General features: G+C 35.4%; 2 protein-coding genes across 2 annotated transcripts; both read left to right on the top strand.

Annotated features, from left to right (window-relative positions):
* Positions 15990-17139, top strand: LOC109842375. Its single transcript, XM_020411262.1, has 5 exons — positions 15990-15995; positions 16056-16155; positions 16226-16450; positions 16525-16766; positions 17128-17139. The coding sequence occupies exons 1-5, from the start codon at positions 15990-15992 to the stop codon at positions 17137-17139; spliced, it is 585 nt and encodes a 194-aa protein (XP_020266851.1).
* Positions 17213-18323, top strand: LOC109842374. Its single transcript, XM_020411260.1, has 5 exons — positions 17213-17246; positions 17323-17439; positions 17558-17694; positions 17805-18159; positions 18249-18323. The coding sequence occupies exons 2-5, from the start codon at positions 17335-17337 to the stop codon at positions 18321-18323; spliced, it is 672 nt and encodes a 223-aa protein (XP_020266849.1). The 5' UTR covers positions 17213-17246; positions 17323-17334.

Raw genomic sequence — 18659 nt, 5'->3', positions numbered from 1 at the left:
TTAGTTTTGTGAGATTATAGCATATTTGCATGTTACTTTATTTTGACAATTTTAGAATATTTAAAATGATGGAGGAAATGTATATTCCGTATAATATAACTAATAACTAATAATTAGTATTTATTAAATTTATCTTTATAAGTAAAATGGTATCCTTATATAAGGAAAATATTATTAATTAACTAATATCTTATTAACTAAAATTATTAAATATATCTTTTCCAAAAATTTTATCTTTAAATTTTATATGCAAAATGGCCAGATTGGTATATTTTGTAGAGGTTTGGTGACATGTTGGTATATTTTCTTTAAGTTTTGTCAGATTGGTATATTTTGTCGACTTTGGCGCCATATAAGCCTTAAATTTGGCCGGAGTTACTGTTCCAGCCAGTGCTGATGGGTTTTTTTTTGCATAAACCCCTCAATCAAAAACTCATCCTGATTTTAACCCCCCTCCCTCCTCCTCATCCTCTTCCTCCTCCTCCTCCTCCTCTTCAACCTCCCTCTCTCCCTCCTCCTCCTCATCCTCTTCCTCCTCCTCCTCCTCGTCTTCATATTCTCGGCACGCTGAACCTATCAAGGAACCAATTCACCGGTGAAATCCCATCGGAGATAGAGAAAATGCAGAGCCTAACAACAATCGATCTCTCCTATAACAATTTTTCAGGCACAATCCCGATCCAAGGCCATTTCCTCGTCTTCAACGCGAGCTCGTTCGAAGGCAACCCCGCCCTCTGCGGAGTTCAATTACACCGGTCATCCCCCTGCATCTCCTCTCACACTCCCAAAAACTCAAGAAATAACTCCGCACACAAGAACCTAACCCGGGCAATCTTAATACTGATCTTCTTCTCAATCCTCGCTCTCCTCGCCATGAAGTTACACCGCTCGTGGCGATCAAAGTCAAACTCCAACACATGGAAGCTCACCGCATTCCAACGTTAAAACTTCACCATCTCCGATGTGATTGAAAGCGTAAGGGATGATAATGTGATCGGAAAGGGCGGTGCGGGGATTGTGTATCGCAGAAGAGCGGGACCGACGTTGCAATAAAACATCTCGTTGGTCACGGAGGTGGTGTCGAAGACCGATGGTTCACTGCTGAGATAACGACCCTCGACAGAATCAGGATGAGGAGGAAGAGGATTATGAGGAGGGAGAGGGGGAGGTTGAGGAGGAGGAGGAGGAGGAGAAGGAGGAGGAGGGAAAATTGACATCCCTTTTACTACAAGGTTGCTAAAAAATCATGCAATCAGAAACGAATGACCGCAAAATGATGGAGAAGTTATGTAAATATCATCAACAAACAACCAAGAATACAATAATAACTAAATATTTTCAAGTAAAATTATAAAATGCTAATAATTCTGAACTTGATAATATTTGCAGACGAGAGTATCGGGAGTCATGACAAATGCTCCTTTCATCCTCAATGTGGACTGTGACATGTTTGCAAATAATCCGTTGGTTATTCTTCATGGGATGTGCCTCTTGCTTGGCTTTGACAATGAGGTATTCAGTGGATTTGCTCAAGAACCACAACAATTCTATGGTGCACTCAAGGATGATCCTTTTGGAAATCAATTGGTGGTCTTGCAGAAGGTAAGTTCTCTCTCTCTCTCTCTCTCTCTCTCTCTCCCTCTCTCTCTCTCTCTCTCTCTCCTCTATCTCTCACCTTCTCCTTCTCTCTCACTTCCGTCATGACCACTAAAAATGATCAGGACCTGGGGAGGCCGTGGAAGGAGAAGGCGGGACGATGGTCATGGAGTCGGAGGTCGGGGAGTCATCTTGAAACAGCCCGTGAACGTGGGTTCAATGACAAACACAGAACATGGTCCATAGGACCCGTGAGCTGACGGGGCTCAGAGCTTTAGTCCATAACATCGTCGTTCTTCCTTTTCTGAGTTACAGAATTTCTTTACCCAAATCAATGTCTTAATCAAGATAGTGCTCTAGTTTTCTTGTAATTTATGAAGGGAATCGAATCAATGTCTTAATCAAGATAGTGCTCTAGTTTTCTTGTAATTTATGAAGGGAATCGATATTGGGTTTTTGTAGTTTTTCTCTTTCATTTAATTTTTTCTTGTAATTTATGAAGGGAATCGATATTGGGTTTTTGTAGTTTTTCTCTTTCATTTAATTGAAATAAGATCTCCTTGGATTCTTGAACAGCGGTTTGGGTTCTTCTTTAATGCCTTTTTCTTGTGCGATTTAGTGATTGACAGAGTTCTGTATAAGAGATTAACAATAGAAATTTTCAGAAGCTCACATTGAATCTTCAGGCATATCGACATTTAGCTAAAAATTAAAGACAATGTGATTAAAAGTTGACAAAAGAATCTAAGAAGCTGTGAATTTAAAAGGGGGGACAAGGAAAATTAGAACTATGAACCCTGCACCCACCGCGGCCCCACCCTACAATCGAACCGCTCCATCGAGGTCATCGATGCCGGCGACATCACCGGGTACCTCCCCGAGGAGCTCGGCTTCTTGAGGGACCTGGATCTCTTCATAAACTCCAACAGGTTCTGCGACACGATTCCTCGGACCTTCGAGAGGATGAGGTTGCTCTTCGAGCTCGACCTGAGCAACAATCGGTTCGTCGGTAAGTTTCCTAGGGTCGTCCTCTGGCTCCCCTCCCTAAAATTTCTCGACATCAAGTACAACGAGTTTGAGGACAAGGTGCCCTCCGAGCAATCTTCGACAAGGACCTCGACGCCATCTTCATAAACCACAACAGGTTCACCTTCAACAAAAACAACAACATCGGGAAGCTGTTGAAATCTGGTTATGAGCTGAGTAGTCTGGACTGTTAGTTCTAAGGGATGGAATGTTAGTTCTAAGGGCTGGACTGTTAGTTCTAAAGGCTGGACTGTTAGTTCTGAGGACTGGACTGTTAGTTCTACCAGCTTTCATGTTAGTTCTGTCATCTCTTACGTTAGTTCTACCCGCTTTCATGTTAGTTCTGTTATCTCCTACGTTACTTCTATTCACTGACATGTTAGTTCTGTCCGCTGCCATTTGCTGAAACTGTGTGTAAGCTGGGAGACTGGAAACAAGTTTGACGAAAGGAAGCTTTGAAGAGCTGGACTCATATGCAAACTTATGCATCTATGTATGTTTATGTTGGATATTAGTCTGGAGCGTGTTCATTAAGCAAGTTGTTTGAATTGGAACTCACCGGCAAGCATCCCATGCATCCTCATTGATGACCAGTCTATTGAGATGCTTCATCTATTAGAGAGGACATTCTTACAAATTTGGTAAATGAATGAAATCTTGTCTGTAAATATTAGGAAAATATAACCTCTGACATTGCATTTTCCTACAACCACATCTCAACAGTCTTGAACAAAATTTGTCAGGGCCTCCCTCCTTCTTCCTCCTAAGGTTGGTATGTTCATAATGAAATAAAATCAAATTACATATCTAGACACAGAATTATCTGCCCTTATTTGATTAAGAAGTGAGACCTCTACTTTGAAAAATTAAGCTCTCTAGTTTCAATGGAAAAAGAAAAGTTGAGGGTCAATCGCAGCGTGTTAGTTCTAATTTTTAGCTATTGTTATTTCTAATATAAGTGTTAGTTCTTGTGGTATGTTAGTTCTAGTTGAGCCCCTGTTAGTTCTAGTGGTTCTTGTGTTAGTTCTAGTTATTGTCATGTTAGTTCTAACTTTCATGTAGTGTTATTTCTAATATAAGCGTTAGTTCTAGTGAGTTAAGTTAGAACTAACATGAATTAGAACTAGAACTAACATGAAGTGAGTTACAATCAACATAAATATGAGTTAGAACTAATAAAGAGCCCAAGAGCCTAAAACTAACATGAATTAGAACTAAAACTAATATGCAGTGGGTTAGAACTAACATAAAGTAAGTTAGAACTAACAAAGAACAAGTTAGAACTAACATGAATTAGAAGTAGAACTAACATGAAGTGAGTTAGAACTAACAAAGAGCAAGTTAGAACTAACTTTAAGTGAGTTAGAACTAACAAAGAGTAAGTTAGAACTAACAAAGAGCAAGTTAGAACCAACATAAAATTAGTTAGAACTAACAAAGAGCCCCAAGGCCCAAGGCCCAATCAAAGACCTTTAAATATATATTGTAGTTGCATGGGTTTGAACTCCTGACCTCCTCTCCAAATTCCCAAGCTTTACCGCTAGACCAAGTAGCCAAAGTGTAAATGTTAGTTCCACTTAAAGTTAGCTCTTACTTGCCATTAGAACTAACATAAAATAAATTAGAACTAACTTAAAATAAGTTAGAACTAATTTGAAATAAGTTAGAACTAACATGAGTTAGCTCATGATAGAATTTAAAAAATAGCATAAATAACTAGAGTTAGCTCATGTTTGTTCTATCGCAACTCATGTTAGTTCTAATTTTTACCAGCTCATGTTAGTTCTAATTTTTACCAGCTCGTGTTAGTTCTAATTTATTTAATGCGTTAGTTCTAGCGCAAATGTTAGGTCTAAACGTCATGTTAGTTCCAATTTATATCATGTTAGTTCTAGCTTCTCCAGTGTTAGTTCTAACAGATATCGTGTTAGTTCTAATTTATTTAAGTCGTTAGTTCTAGCGTAATTATTGGTTCTAAACGCCATGTTAGTTCTACTTGATGATGTGTTAGTTCTAGCTTCTCCAGTGTCAGTTCTAATAGGTATCATGTTAGTTCTAATTTATTTAATATGATATTCCTAGCGTAAGTGTTGGGTCAAAACGTCATGTTAGCTCTAATTTATGCTATATTAGTTCTACCTTCTCCAGTGTTAGTTCTAACTGGTATCGTGTTAGCTCTAATTTATGTAATGCATTATTTCTAGCGTACTTGTTGGTCTAAACACCATGTTAGTTCTACTTGATGATGTGTTAGTTCTAGCTTCTCTAGTGTTAGTTCTATTTGGTATCGTGTTAGTTCTAATTTATTTAATGCGTTAGTTCTAGCGTAAGTGTTGGGTCTAAACGCGATGTTAGTTCTAATTTATGCCGTGTTAGTTCTACCTTCTCTAGTGTTAGTTCTAACAGATATCGTGTTAGTTGTAATTTATTTAAGTCGTTAGTTCTACATAATTGTTGGGTCTAAACGCTATGTTAGTTCTACTTAATGATATGTTAGTTCTAGCTTCTTCAGTGTTAGTTCTAATTGGTATCGTGTTAGTTCTAATTTATTTAAGTCGTTAGTTCTAGCGTAATTGTTAGGTCTAAATGCCATGTTAGTTCTACTTGATGATGTGTTAGTTCTAGCTTCTCTAGTATCAATTCTAACAGGTATCATGTCAGTTCTAACAAGAGCTCAACTAGAACTAATATAACCACTAGAACTAATGCTTATATTAGAACCAACACTAGCTGGAAGTAGAACTAACATGAAATCATCTAGAACTAACACGAGAACCATCAGAACTAACATGAGCTCAACTAGAACTAACATAGCCACTATAACATGGTATAAACATATCTACTTAAAATTAGCTCTAACATGAATTAGAACTAAGTTAGAACTAACATAAAATAAGTTAGAACTAACATTAAATAACTTAGAACTAACATGAGTTATTGCTCATGATAGAGTTCAAAAAAGGGTGGGAAATTTCCCTTTATTTTTTTCCATCAGATCGCATTAATGGGCGTGACTTTCCATGTATTTTGTGGATCAGACGTCTGGGGAAGATAAGTGGAGGGGTAATTTCGAGTTTTTTTTAAAATACAATTTCTTTTTTTATATTGCTGACGTGGAGGGGCCTTAAAATATTAAATGGTACTTTTTGAGGCTGAATCACATGGGCCAAAATACAAGGGGGCGGGTCACATAAACTTTCTCATTTTGGGGCCTGGACACATTTTTCCCAAAATCTTATCTTTATATGTAGAAAATATTATTAATTTATATGGAAAATATTATTAACTAAAATTCTTAAAGATGTTGTTTCCAAAATTAAGTAAAATTCTTAAAGATGTTGTTTCCAAAATTATTATCTCTAAATATACATAATTAACTACCAAAATATCTTACCACCTCTTTATATATACGAAAAATATTACCATTTTATATGAAAAATATTATTAATTTTATATGTAAGATATTATTAACTACAGAAATTAACTACTAAAATATTTTAGTACATCTTTGTATATACGTAAAATCTTATCATCATATATAGAAAATATATTAATTTTATATAGAAAATACTATTAAGTAATATTTTATTAACTAAAATTAGAGATATCCTTTCTATTTAAATATACGAAAATATCTTATAATTTCTTTATATATCAGAAAATCTTAGCTTTATATTTGGAAAATATTATTATTTTTATACAAAAAATATTATTAACTATAGAAATTAACTAACGATATATCTTAGTACATCTTTATATGTACGAAAAATCTTATTTTTATATATGAAAAATATTATTAATTTTATATAGAAAAATATTATTAGCTAATATCTTATTGACTAAAAATCCTTGAATATATCCATTCCAAAACTTTTATCTTTAAATATAAGGAAATATCTCCCTATATTTTTATATATACAAAAAATCTTATCTTTATATAAGAAAAATATTATTAACTTTATATGGAAAATATTATTAAGTAATATATGATTAGCTAAAATACTTATTAACTAATCTCTTATGGAGATCCTTTACAAGCTTGACCGAGATGTTGCAAATATCATCCAACCATCCACTCAAAATTTTAATCATTTTGAGGGTGACACATGGAAAACCTCATCAATTAAAAATTTAGATGAAGATTTGAAACTTAGAAAATCACATAAATATTCTAAATAACCAATTTTAAATAACAAATTTAGATTTCTTACTATATAAAATTATTGAATAATGATATGCACCAAATTGTTTCTTAAAATCAAGGTATCGAAATAGGGAGGAGGTGCGAGATGAAATTGGAAGGGGATAAAATGGTATACTATAGGTTTTAGAAGAGAAAAGTGCATTTTTGATGTGTTTTTTAAAGTAAGATTGAGAAACATGAAGTTTTGAATAAAATACTAGTTTAGGTTACACAAACATTAGAAAGCTTCTCACCATTGGTCCTCGAGCTTTTTGAGCCTCATATATGAGAATTATATAGTACATGTTGTAATATACTATAGAAATGAAACAAGGGACAATAGACAAGAGAAGAAGAGAAATTGTAATCTATTATTCATCATCTTCCATTTTCATACATCGTACAATTTATAGATACATGATGGAATACAAAAGGACATAAAATTAATAGTCCACATACAAAATTTATAGATACATGATGGAATACAAAAGGACATAAAATTAATAGTCCACATACAAAGTAATGTCCACATACATTTTGTCTTTTAGATTACAAAGTAATGTCCACATACATTTTGTCTTTTAGATATCAACAAAATATCTTTTAGATATCAACAAAATATCTTTTAAATATCAACAAAATGTCTTTTAGATTTCAACACTCCCCCTTGGACATTACTTCGAAATGTCAATGCCTCATTAAAAACCTCGCTAGAAAAACCCAGTGGGATAAAAACTAGTCGAGGAAAAGAGTATGTTGGCCTTCTTGTTTTGATGATGTTTAACAAACAATTTACCACTAATGTTGTTTGTCTAGTATTTGTGTTTTCTTATTTATTATAGACAAACAACGTAGTTGGAGGATGGATGGATTGCGCCATAACGACGATATCAAATGGAGGTTGGCGGAATTGTGGAGTGAAGCAACATGCAATTCATAGTTAAAGATCAAGTTCAAGCTTCATCCGCAACGTGTACCAAGTCAAGCTTAATTGAAGATCAAGATTGCTTGGGTAATGTAGTTTAGGATTTATATTATGTGTGTTAAGTACTCTAAGCTCAATTATCTATACACACACATTTTATTAGTTTCCTTGTATACATATGTAGTCACATATATATACAACACAAGTTTTAGTTTTCATGTTTATAAATATGAAATTACATGTTTCATATTTATTATTGTGATTTGGTTTATCAATTTAGATATGAAACAAACATATTTTCATATACATACTCATAGGTTTCATTTTCTATTGTATTTGTGAAAATATTGTATTCTTAGCTTGTAGACTTCAATATCAGTTTATACATGTTTTACTAAGTCTATAAAAATATTTTACAAAGTTTCAAAAGTTGGTTTATGTCAAAACATCAAAATTCAAGTATCTCATATTTTCATGTTTTGGACTAGTTTGTAAAATGATGATATTTTTCATTTGGAAAGTCCTTTCTGATAACCAGTTACTGTAGCATGTTTATCATCATGTCTACAATCATTCCCCAAAGTTTTATATTTTTTGGAATTTATTTGATATTTTTAAACAGCGTTTTAAAATCAGATAACAGTTTTTCAGAACCTGTCATATCTGTTTTCGGTCGACGCGCAGACCGGGTCGAGCCGAACGCCAGAGGTCAGATGTTCACTGGGCGACAGAGAACCTGTCGGTCGACGGTCCGGTCGACCGATGAAAATTTCCGGTCGACCGACGAATTTTTCGGTCGACCGACGAGTGATTTTTCTGCTTCCAACGGCTAGTTTTTTGACCGTTGCCTTGGGGCTGTTTTGTCTTTTTTCTTGGGTTTTGGCTGAGTTGTGAGAGGTATAAATACCCCATTGCTGATCTCTTCTAATTGATCCAAGTATGTTTTAAAGAAGTTTTAAACAAGGGTTTTAAAAAGAGTTTAAGCTTGTTTAAGCTTGTTTAAGGGTTTAGTTTAAAGCTGTTTAGTTTTCACAAGTGGAGGAGATCATCTTCTTGTTTGGCTTCATCTTCATCTCTCCATCTTGTTATTCAGAGAAGAATCTCTAAACTCATTTCTAGCGCTATTTATTATTTGTTTATAATTTCTATATGCTAGATTTTAATTGAGTTTAGTTTTGATTTATTGATCTCATTGTTACCACACTCACTTGAGCTTATTGTATTTGCATACATAGTATATTAGGGTTGTGAAGATTGTAACATTGAGTTGTGCTTTATTGTGTCTTATCTATTGTAGCAGAAACAAATTTTATATTTGTTACAATTGTGAGTGTGGTAAGGTTTTCGGTGAGCTAGAAACCGAGAGTGTGTTGTGAAGTTTTCGGTGAACTAGAAAATCCGATTGTGAGAGTGACTTTATTCGCGTGAGCGTTGAAAAACCCGACATTGTGAGGTGTAAACGTTATTGCGGAGTGAGCGTAGAAAACCCGATTGTGATAGTGGATTTCTCCCCGGGAGTGGGGAGCGGAGACGTAGGACGGAAGGTCCGAACTCCGTGATCATTTGATTGTGTTTGAGTGTGCTTTGGCGTATTTATTTTTGCATTCATCTTATATCGCCATTTGTGCATTGCTCATTTATTTCATCCACTATCTTGTTTAGATTGTTTACCCCTTGTGTTAGTTTATATATCCTTGCATTATATTTTTTATCATATAGGATATATATCTTGTTGTTTATATTGCTTATCCTAGCTAATATATATTATTATATTTCATACTTGCTAGGATAACTTATTAATTAATTTTAATTGGTATTTAATCGGATTAGATTAGCATAAGACCCTAATCACCCCCCTCTAGGGTCTAACAGAGTACACGACATTAGTAGATTCTTGTTGCATTAGTTGCCTTATTAAAAACCTTTAGCTAAGAAAACCCTGTGGGACAAAACTTAGCAAAGGGAAAAAGAGTACAACTATAGATCTTCGGGATCCAAACTTGTGTTGCATTAGTTGCCTCATTAAAAATCTTTAGGTAAGAAAACCATGTGGGACAAAACTTAGCAAAAGGGAAAAAGAGTACAACTATAGTCCTTCAAGGCATAATCTTCGGGATTGCGTTGAAAATTCGCTCCCCCTGATGATGACAATCTTCTGAGTCTATGCTAAGAAAAACCCAGTGGGACAAAACTTAGAGAAAAGGGGCAAATTATGATAATAGACCTTCAGGGCCCAATCTTCAGGATTGTTCTTTAAGAATTTGCTCCCCCTGAAGAAGATAGTCTTTCAAGTCTGTGCATATTGTGAACATATTTCTCATAAGTTGATGTAGGCAGAGACTTAGTGAACAAATCTGCAAGATTGTCACTTGAGCGAACTTTTTCGATGGTGATTTCGCCATTCTTTTGGAGCTCATGTGGATAAAAGAATTTTGACGCAATATATTTTGTCATGGTTCTATTTACATATCCACTGCTCATTTGTGCAACACAAGCTGCATTGTCCTCATAAAGGACATTGGGGGGAATATCATCTTTCACTAGACCACACGAGCCACAAATATGTCGTATCAACGATCTTAATCATACACATTCTCGTGAGGCCTCATATAAAGTGATAATCTCTGAGTGGTTATAAGAAGTAGTCACCATAGTCTGCTTAACAGACCTCTAAGAAACAACAGTACCACCACAGAGAAAAACATAACCAGTCTGAGATCTGGCGTTATGGGGATCAGATATGTAGCCAGCGTTCTAATAGCTCACCAATGTCATATCTTGGTTTCTTTTATAGAATAGTCCAAGATCTTTTGTACCTTGAAGATAGCGAAGGAAATGTTTAACGACATTCTATTGTCTCCTTGTAGGATAAGCACTATACATTGCTAGCAAGTTCACTGCAAATGTAATATCAGGCCTGGTGCAATTTGCGAAATAAAGAAGTGCTCCAATGGTGCTTAGATAGGGAACTTCTGGCGCTAACATTTCTTCATTATCTTCTTTGGGTCTAAATGGGTCTTTATCCACTTCGAGAGACCGGACGACCATTGGTGTGCTAAGTGAATGAGATTTATTCATATAAAATATTTCCAAAACCTTTTTCACATAGGTTGACTGGTATAGAAAAATTCCTTCTGGGAAAATGCTCGATCTGCAGGCCGAGACAACACTTGGTTTTTCCCAAGTCTTTCATTTTAAACTCCATCTTTAGGCATGAGCTAGCTTCTGTAAGCTCCTTGTGCGTTCCAATAATATTTATATCATTAATATTGACCGATATAATACAGAAGCCATTTTCGAATTTCTTTATAAACACACAAGGGCATACATCATTATTTACATATCTCCTCTTCAGGAGGAACTTACTCAGTCGGTTATACCACGTTCTACCTGACTGTTTCAAGTCGTATAACGACCTTTATAATTTACATGTTGCGATTCTTGTTTTCTCTTAATTCAGAAATTGTAAGTCCATCAGTGACTTTCATATAAAAATATTAGCGTCTAATGACTCATATAAAAATGTGGTCATGACGTACATATACTGCATATATAAATTCATAGTTTCTGTCATATGTATTAACTTGCGGAACGTAATACAATCACTAATAGGAGAATATTTTACATCTAAATCGATGTTGGGTCTCTGCGTGAACCCATTTAGCTATGAATCTCGCTTTATATCTCACCACCTTACAATTCCATTTATTTTTCTTACGAAGACCCATTTATACCCTGCAGGGATATATGAACTACAGGTTCAAAATACTTTAGCGAGTTCAGCTCAACCACAATTGCTACTTTCCATCTCACCTAGTCCGAGTGCTTCAAGCACTCTACTACCGACTTAGGTTCTGGATCCAGATTATTTTCGGAGATAGTAAGAGCAACTATAGAGGCAACTATGTTGTCGACAACTTTTATATTTATATTATATATTTCTCCTTTTTCACAAATTCGTGGCCACTTTAATTCTTATTTTATGTCAATCGAATCCTCGCCATTTCCCTTAACGTTTGGATTTGGCCGTTCCGCATCTCCAGTATTGTGATTATCAAGTGCACGTGCAATTTACTGGAGATTCCATCTTCAGGATGAACCTCTTCTGGAGGTTATGGGAGTGACTGTCTTTCTATATATATAATTTAGTTTGTCGCAGACTTTTATCTTTTACACTAACATGTTTTATATGCTTTTGGCACAATATGCTTCTGGCATATCAAATCATCAATGATATATTCAACATGAACATGGGGCTTAGTCACTCTTTTCTTGGCAGATTATCATGTGAACTTCTGGTTCAGTTTGACTATTACGTGGATATAAATATTGAAGATCTTTTTCACCAATGGAATTTCTTGACATTATTTTGTATTTTGGGCACTAATCTCCCCCTAATGTCGAGAATTGATCTTCAATGAAAATACAGTGAGCGTACCAATTTATAAATTGATCCCCTAACATGGGCCATATGTACTAAATTATTGACAGAGTTTCATAAATAATGTATGTACCTTCACCGAGGTCATATAGAGGTACGCTATGGTGGTGATATAGAAACATGTACTACAAATAAAGAACACGCAGATGGAAAATGTTTCGCTTCTTCACCACGTATTAGATAAAGGGGAAAATTGTGATATGCAGTTGGTCGGATTTGGTTTGAATGCCCCATTTAATTTAAGGAAATCCGACAAATCATATTTTGCCCAAGATGACCCAATCGCTCATGCCAGAATTTAAAAGAATTTGGGTCCCTAAATCTTAAACTTATCGCAACATGGTGTATTTTAGGTCAGACAAATTCTAAAATATACACATATGAATAAAAACCACATAGGTTCACAAGAATTTAAAGCAAAATCAAGATAAATTAAAATTGTCTGACAAATGCATATAATCCAAATATAGAAAAACCAAATAGTTTACCTTGACCACCTCAATAAGATCTACTACCTCCCCCTCGTCCGAGCTTATGAATATTAATTTGAATTATGACATGTGCTTCAGGCACTACGACTGAACCAATTAAACTTGTATTATGGTTTCTCACAACAGCTAGTTGTGTTTTTAATAGCTACTAATGCAAGGATTAGTTCATAATGCTTTTAATTGTACTATTATAAGAGTACAAGATTACTTGTTAAATTGTATTCAGTCGAGGGTTTAAAATCCAAAAATGGCTACATGATAAGATCTCCTACTATGTTCATAGCCTCCCCCTTGTCCACGCGTATAAGTAATTTTCTAAATTGTAGCATGTGCTACAAACACAACTCGTAAGCCAACTAGTCTGACATTGTGATTTCTAATCATCAATTGATTGTGTTTCTCTGCGACTACTAATCAATTCAGAATGCTAAGTGTAATTCTTGGTCATGTACTGCTGCTGGAGTACAATATTATTTGCGTGGAATAGGAAAAAGAATTTTTCGATCAATTTTATCACTGTCTGTAATGTTCTGCTTACAGAGTTTCAGCTGCTAGATAATTTGGTACAGAGCTGAATCATATTTAGTCATGTATTTGAAATCCAAAAAGTTCTGATTCAGTCTGCTAGTTGCGTTTGAGGGAATTGGTTTTCATAGATCAAAGCGATCCTTCAGGGATTGCCCAGAAAAGTGAATACTTTTTCACTGAGGTATTAATTTTTCACGTCTTAATTGATAGAGAGAAAATTTAAAGTGTTTGTCTTCTGGACAAAGATACTTAAAGAATCAAGAGATATAATCGTGCAAAAATCACAGGTGTGTCCAGTAAAAAAAAATGAACGTTCGATGCCAAGTAATAATTACTATCATATATCACAGTGCACTAATCATGGGGATGAAATATTAGTGCATGAGAAATTAGAAATATTCACATGTACAAAAATATTCATGTGTTCTATATCACTTGAATATTATTAACACGTGGACAAGAGATCAATCAATAGAAGGTGTGCATTTGCAAATTTTATTAAATGAGACTGCATTAATTCAACATATAATAAATGGAAGTTGAGAAAAGCACCAGTGGAAGTTGAGAAAAGCACTAAGACAAGATAACTGATATTTCATGGCCATTATCTGCCTGATCTTAACTCTCTGGTTATGTTTTTCACTTTGGATATCAAATAACAGTTGTGGTTTTATTCATTTTGTTCTAGTTTGAACCGTATTTTATACGCACAAATATATTCTCTAACAAGATAGTGAAAAGGACTTATATGAGGGATGTACCGAGTACTCCAGATTTTCATTTATGCTGAAACTCCTTCCATATAAAGACACTTAGCGTATTCAGCATAATTATTCTGAAATGCTTCTTGATTGCTCGGAGCTGCAATCCCTGAGGAGAGAATACAACCCCAAACAACATTATCAAGCTGAGAAGAATGTCTCCGCTCTGGTCTTTGATATAAAAGATTGATGCATGGTCCGACATGAGTTGTATTTTTGTACCACAAAGCCCAAATAAAACTTCAAAGCGTGTCCGACATGTCGGATTTTCCTAGGTTGAACAGCGTCACCAAATTCTTACAATCAAGGATACAACGGAAGACGATGATAACACAGAAGAAAATTCCAGTCAAATTGCTTTCGACATTCCAATTGCCCTAATTGCGAAGATTAATCATGATACAAGGAAACAGCAAAGAATAATAGTGCATAAAGGATGATCGAGTAGCACATGTAATAGACATCTGCCTGATGCTTTAACTTTGAAGGCATTTGATAAAATTTACCTCGTTGCCGAAATTGCAAGAAATTAAACCGGTCTATCAAGCGTGTTCAATCCCATTTGGGGTAATAATCTCTGCCTGGTCACTTGGCAGTTGATAAGCCGATATAATTTACCGTCCATTGCTTGTATGAAACAGCCGTTTAGATACCTTTCATTACTGTACCGCGTAAAGCAGCTCCGGAAAGAATGAATGTCTACCTTAAGCCATCTAATGATGATCTAAAAACAAATATGTCTGATGGTATTTTAGCATATGATGCATTAAAAGAGTCGTTTAATACGTCATCTACTATAACGATTAATGATTTCTATGCTATGCTAATTCTGTCAGGGTTATCACTACAAAGGCACAGTGTTGCTTGTCCTGTATGTGTCAATGAAATTTGAAGCTATTCAATACGCACATAGCCGAAAGAGTGTTATGGTTTAATCGACAGTCGTTCGTCCCTGCGAGTCATAAGTACAAAAATTATCACTAGTTTGATGTACATTTGAAGAAAAGAAGAGACCCTCAACTTGACAGGTACTGAGATCGTCATTTACTTAGGTCCAAAAGTGTGTGTTGGAAAAAAAACTATTCTACTGAATTAAACGCTCGGATAAGAGATTACTTAAAGTAAAAAACCATCTGAAGCGTACGAAAGGCTCCGAAATGCAAGTTAGGACGAAGCCAAACATTACCTAGAGAATGGATCTAACACTTTAAGTGAGAAAAATATATGTGATAACATAATTGAATAAAAATATGAATCTAAAATCTGGACAGACAACTAAATGTTATCAATAGAAAAATATACTGTATAACATAGTATCTAACTCCTCTACAAGAGCAAACAATCCGAAGGGATATCTACTAGCGCGGGCCCAAGATCGACTGCTTTGAAAAACCTATAAACGCAAGCTCAAGGCACTTGTCCTTATAAAAAATTAAAGTTGGCAGATCCGTCTCCGGGTTACAATTCAACAAAACAATGTACTTACACGATGTTCAAGGTTCGGTGGTGTCCTGCAAAAAAGCAAAAGGATCATTATGGATTTACACTAGTCAATCTTCACCGATAACTATATACGGATGAGAAATTCATTTTCGCAGAACAAGCTGATCAGTGCTTCTATGTGAAAGATCTGAATGTCATGTATGATTGGGTGGTTTTGTACAAGGAGCCAAGATCTGTTGTTCTTCCTAATAACAATAAAAAAAATATTGAAGAAAGTGAAGATAATTATAGTGAACCAATCGGTTCATCTGATGATGTTTGGCAAGAATTCTCTTACGCACAGAATGTGGCGCTGGATGTAGGTATGAACCTGATATGTTACACCACATTATCGATTTTTATCTTATCATAATAAAAACAATAATGCATTTCATAACAACATATCTCATGAGCATGTATACAATTTTTTCTTAACGATTGTTTTTATTATATTTGCAGATGAGGAGGAGGATGAGGAGGCTCTTTGACCTGGAGGGTGATCGCTCACGGAGTATCACCCTAGGTAGTGGTGCTGATGATCCACTACCATCTTCGGATGCAGGTATAAAAATTAATTAATACTTTAACATATTTTATAAATTTTTAGTTAGCTAGCTCATAGTGTTCATTTGTTGTAGATGCTGGATATTCATCACCCGACCCCTCTGATGCAGCACCAGAACCATCCCCCGACGCAGCACCAGAACCATCCCCCGACGCAGGTATTAAATATTTAATAATTAATAATGTTCAATTAAAATTTAATATTAATGATTCTTCTTTCTTATGTAGGTGCTACTTGGACCCCGACATATCCATCATATACATTCCATACTGACTTGCGGCCAAAGACCCAGGACTTTCTCAGTTTACCTTTACCTCCGGACTCTCATAAGTCCAAGGCTGATTCAAGGAAGTACCACCCACGTGCTACGAGAAGGTATCAGGAAATGCTTCCTATGTTGGAGACTAGGAAAGCTGTTGCACTCGCAGCAAAAGAAAGAGAGATAGCGAATGGTAAATTATATAAATACTTTTAATTTTCACATTTGTATATTATATGATATATTATCATGTTGTCATTATTGTAGGTGCTAAGAAGGATCGCATAGAGGGACGACGTGGCGGAGGTAAGCCTGATTCTAAACAACCGCCAAGAGGAATGAGGGGCATTATTAGGTGGAATAGTTCTAATTTACCCGTTGGTCCTTGGTCAACCCGATTGAATGCATATATTGGGGTTCTCGTGCGTAGAGCGACCATTGTCAACCCTTATTTTCATTTTCGAGAATTACCATGGACCGCATACGAGGAAATATGGACTGCGCTTATGGTAAGTGCATATTGTTTTAGATTTTCATTTATTAATAATTAGTAATTGATATTAAATTATCCTTACTAAATGTGTATGTAAATCTACAGGACTGCTTCTGCCTTGAGGACTTTGAGGGGGCTTGGAATTATGTGTTTAATGTCAAGGTTGAAGCAGTCCTCAAACAATGGAGGCATGAGATCAAACATGAAACCTATGACAGGTATGAGGAGGACTGGCAGAGGTTTTTAAACCTCGATGACCGAGTTGACGAGATTCATTTCACGGCTCTCCTCATGTATTGGGACAGCGATGCCGCCAAGGTTAGTTTCATAAAATTTAGTTTATAATTTTAAGATATTATTTCATTTTATATTTACAGAATTTTTTTTAAAGAATAAATCCACAAATGGGTCAGAAAATAGAAGAAAGAAGCTGCATGACCATCAATTGGGCTCACACTCCTACGCCAATCTGGAGGATGTTTATTGTCAAGATACGGTATATGTCATTTAAAGATTTAAAAGATCTTAATGTTTAGTATGATTATGAAATCTCATAATTTATAATATGACAGGGGAAATCATTAATGCCGATACACTTGAGGGCCAGAGCGGCATATGGTACTTTTCGTGAACAATATAGGGGTGATGAGAGGAATCGGGATAAGATCACAAAAAATCTCGAGTTAGTGGTGAGATTTATACATATCTTGAGTAGTATTATTAATTCTATTTTGTTAACATTACGAGGAAACGAGAACACAAATAATATGGTCATTATCTTGAATTAACTATAAATTTGTGCTTTAGGAGGGATTTGAGAACGCATCCAAGGAGGTTGCATCTGTCTACATTTCGCAGGAGGAGGAACAAACCGAGCCAGACCCTCACATGCTTTCTGCAGAGGAGAACATCAATCTCACACAGAACCTGATGGGTCATAATAGGTAAGGATGGTGAAAAATCGAATCAATTTGAATACTACATACTATTTATATTTGTTTACCATTATTGAATTTGAGAGCAAAGTTTAATATTTATTTCTCCCTAATAATAGGAGAGGAAGATATCCTCTACATGGTGTCGGAGCTTCACCTGGTATAAGCATCAGATCGTCCACAGCATCCTCCACACCATCTACATCGACGAGAGCAGCCACAAGCAGTTTCCAGGCTATGCCATTTGTCGCACGTATCTCTGCGTATCTGATTGACAAAATTGACCCGGAGCTGCATATTCAGGTGACTAATGAGATGACTAGAGTTGCGCTGACGGCGAACTCGATGGACGATCTCATGGGGTATGTTATACAATATTTAGGCGGTGCTATTCCTTATAGCGCGTATGGTGGTGTCATACGGATCATTAGCTCGATTGGCGATAATTCCGGCGCTAGACAGAGTAGTGCTCAGGTACCTTATTTTTTTCTTATATTTATAAATTCATTTTTATCTAATATGTTATCAAACACCACATAATGATTATTCAATTAAACATTCAGAGTGGAGATATTAGAGGGAGCAGCACTCATTCTCGTAATCGGGATAGAGATACCCCCGCCGACGACGATGGATGAGGTTTTTTTATTTTTAATGCAATAAACAGTTTTATTTGTTATAACACTATATTTATTCATGTCGTGTATCATATCTTAGTCATGTGCATTGTTAGTATATATGTTGTTGGATGTGTTTTAGACGGAACTGATTGATGTATATTTTGAAGTGGATGGTTGGATTTGTACAATGTGTTGGATTTGGTTATATAGATGTTTTTGAATGGAATTGTTATGAATTTTGATTATGATTGGATGGTTGAATGTGGTGTGTACAGTATTTTCTGGATGTATTCAAATATTAATGTAATTGTATAGGGAAATCCAAATTTTAATTAATTTTTTTTCCCTGAAAAA

Source organism: Asparagus officinalis, chromosome 5 (assembly GCF_001876935.1).
Source record: "Asparagus officinalis chromosome 5, Aspof.V1, whole genome shotgun sequence".
NCBI lineage: Eukaryota > Viridiplantae > Streptophyta > Magnoliopsida > Asparagales > Asparagaceae > Asparagus > Asparagus officinalis.
The sequence above is the reverse complement of the archived record's forward strand: the minus strand, read 5'-3'. Positions and strand labels throughout refer to the sequence as shown.

What these genes read in the sequence shown, in the direction of transcription:
- LOC109842375 (XM_020411262.1), top strand. An exon ending in AGAACCATCCCCCGACGCAG is followed by an intron (nt 16,156 to 16,225) that starts GTATTAAATATT and finishes TTTCTTATGTAG; the next exon opens with GTGCTACTTGGACCCCGACA. An exon ending in AGAAAGAGAGATAGCGAATG is followed by an intron (nt 16,451 to 16,524) that starts GTAAATTATATA and finishes TCATTATTGTAG; the next exon opens with GTGCTAAGAAGGATCGCATA.
- LOC109842374 (XM_020411260.1), top strand. Translation starts at nt 17,335, where the DNA reads ATGCCGATACACTTGAGGGCCAGAGCGGCATATGGTACTTTTCGTGAA. An exon ending in CAAAAAATCTCGAGTTAGTG is followed by an intron (nt 17,440 to 17,557) that starts GTGAGATTTATA and finishes TTTGTGCTTTAG; the next exon opens with GAGGGATTTGAGAACGCATC. An exon ending in AACCTGATGGGTCATAATAG is followed by an intron (nt 17,695 to 17,804) that starts GTAAGGATGGTG and finishes CCCTAATAATAG; the next exon opens with GAGAGGAAGATATCCTCTAC.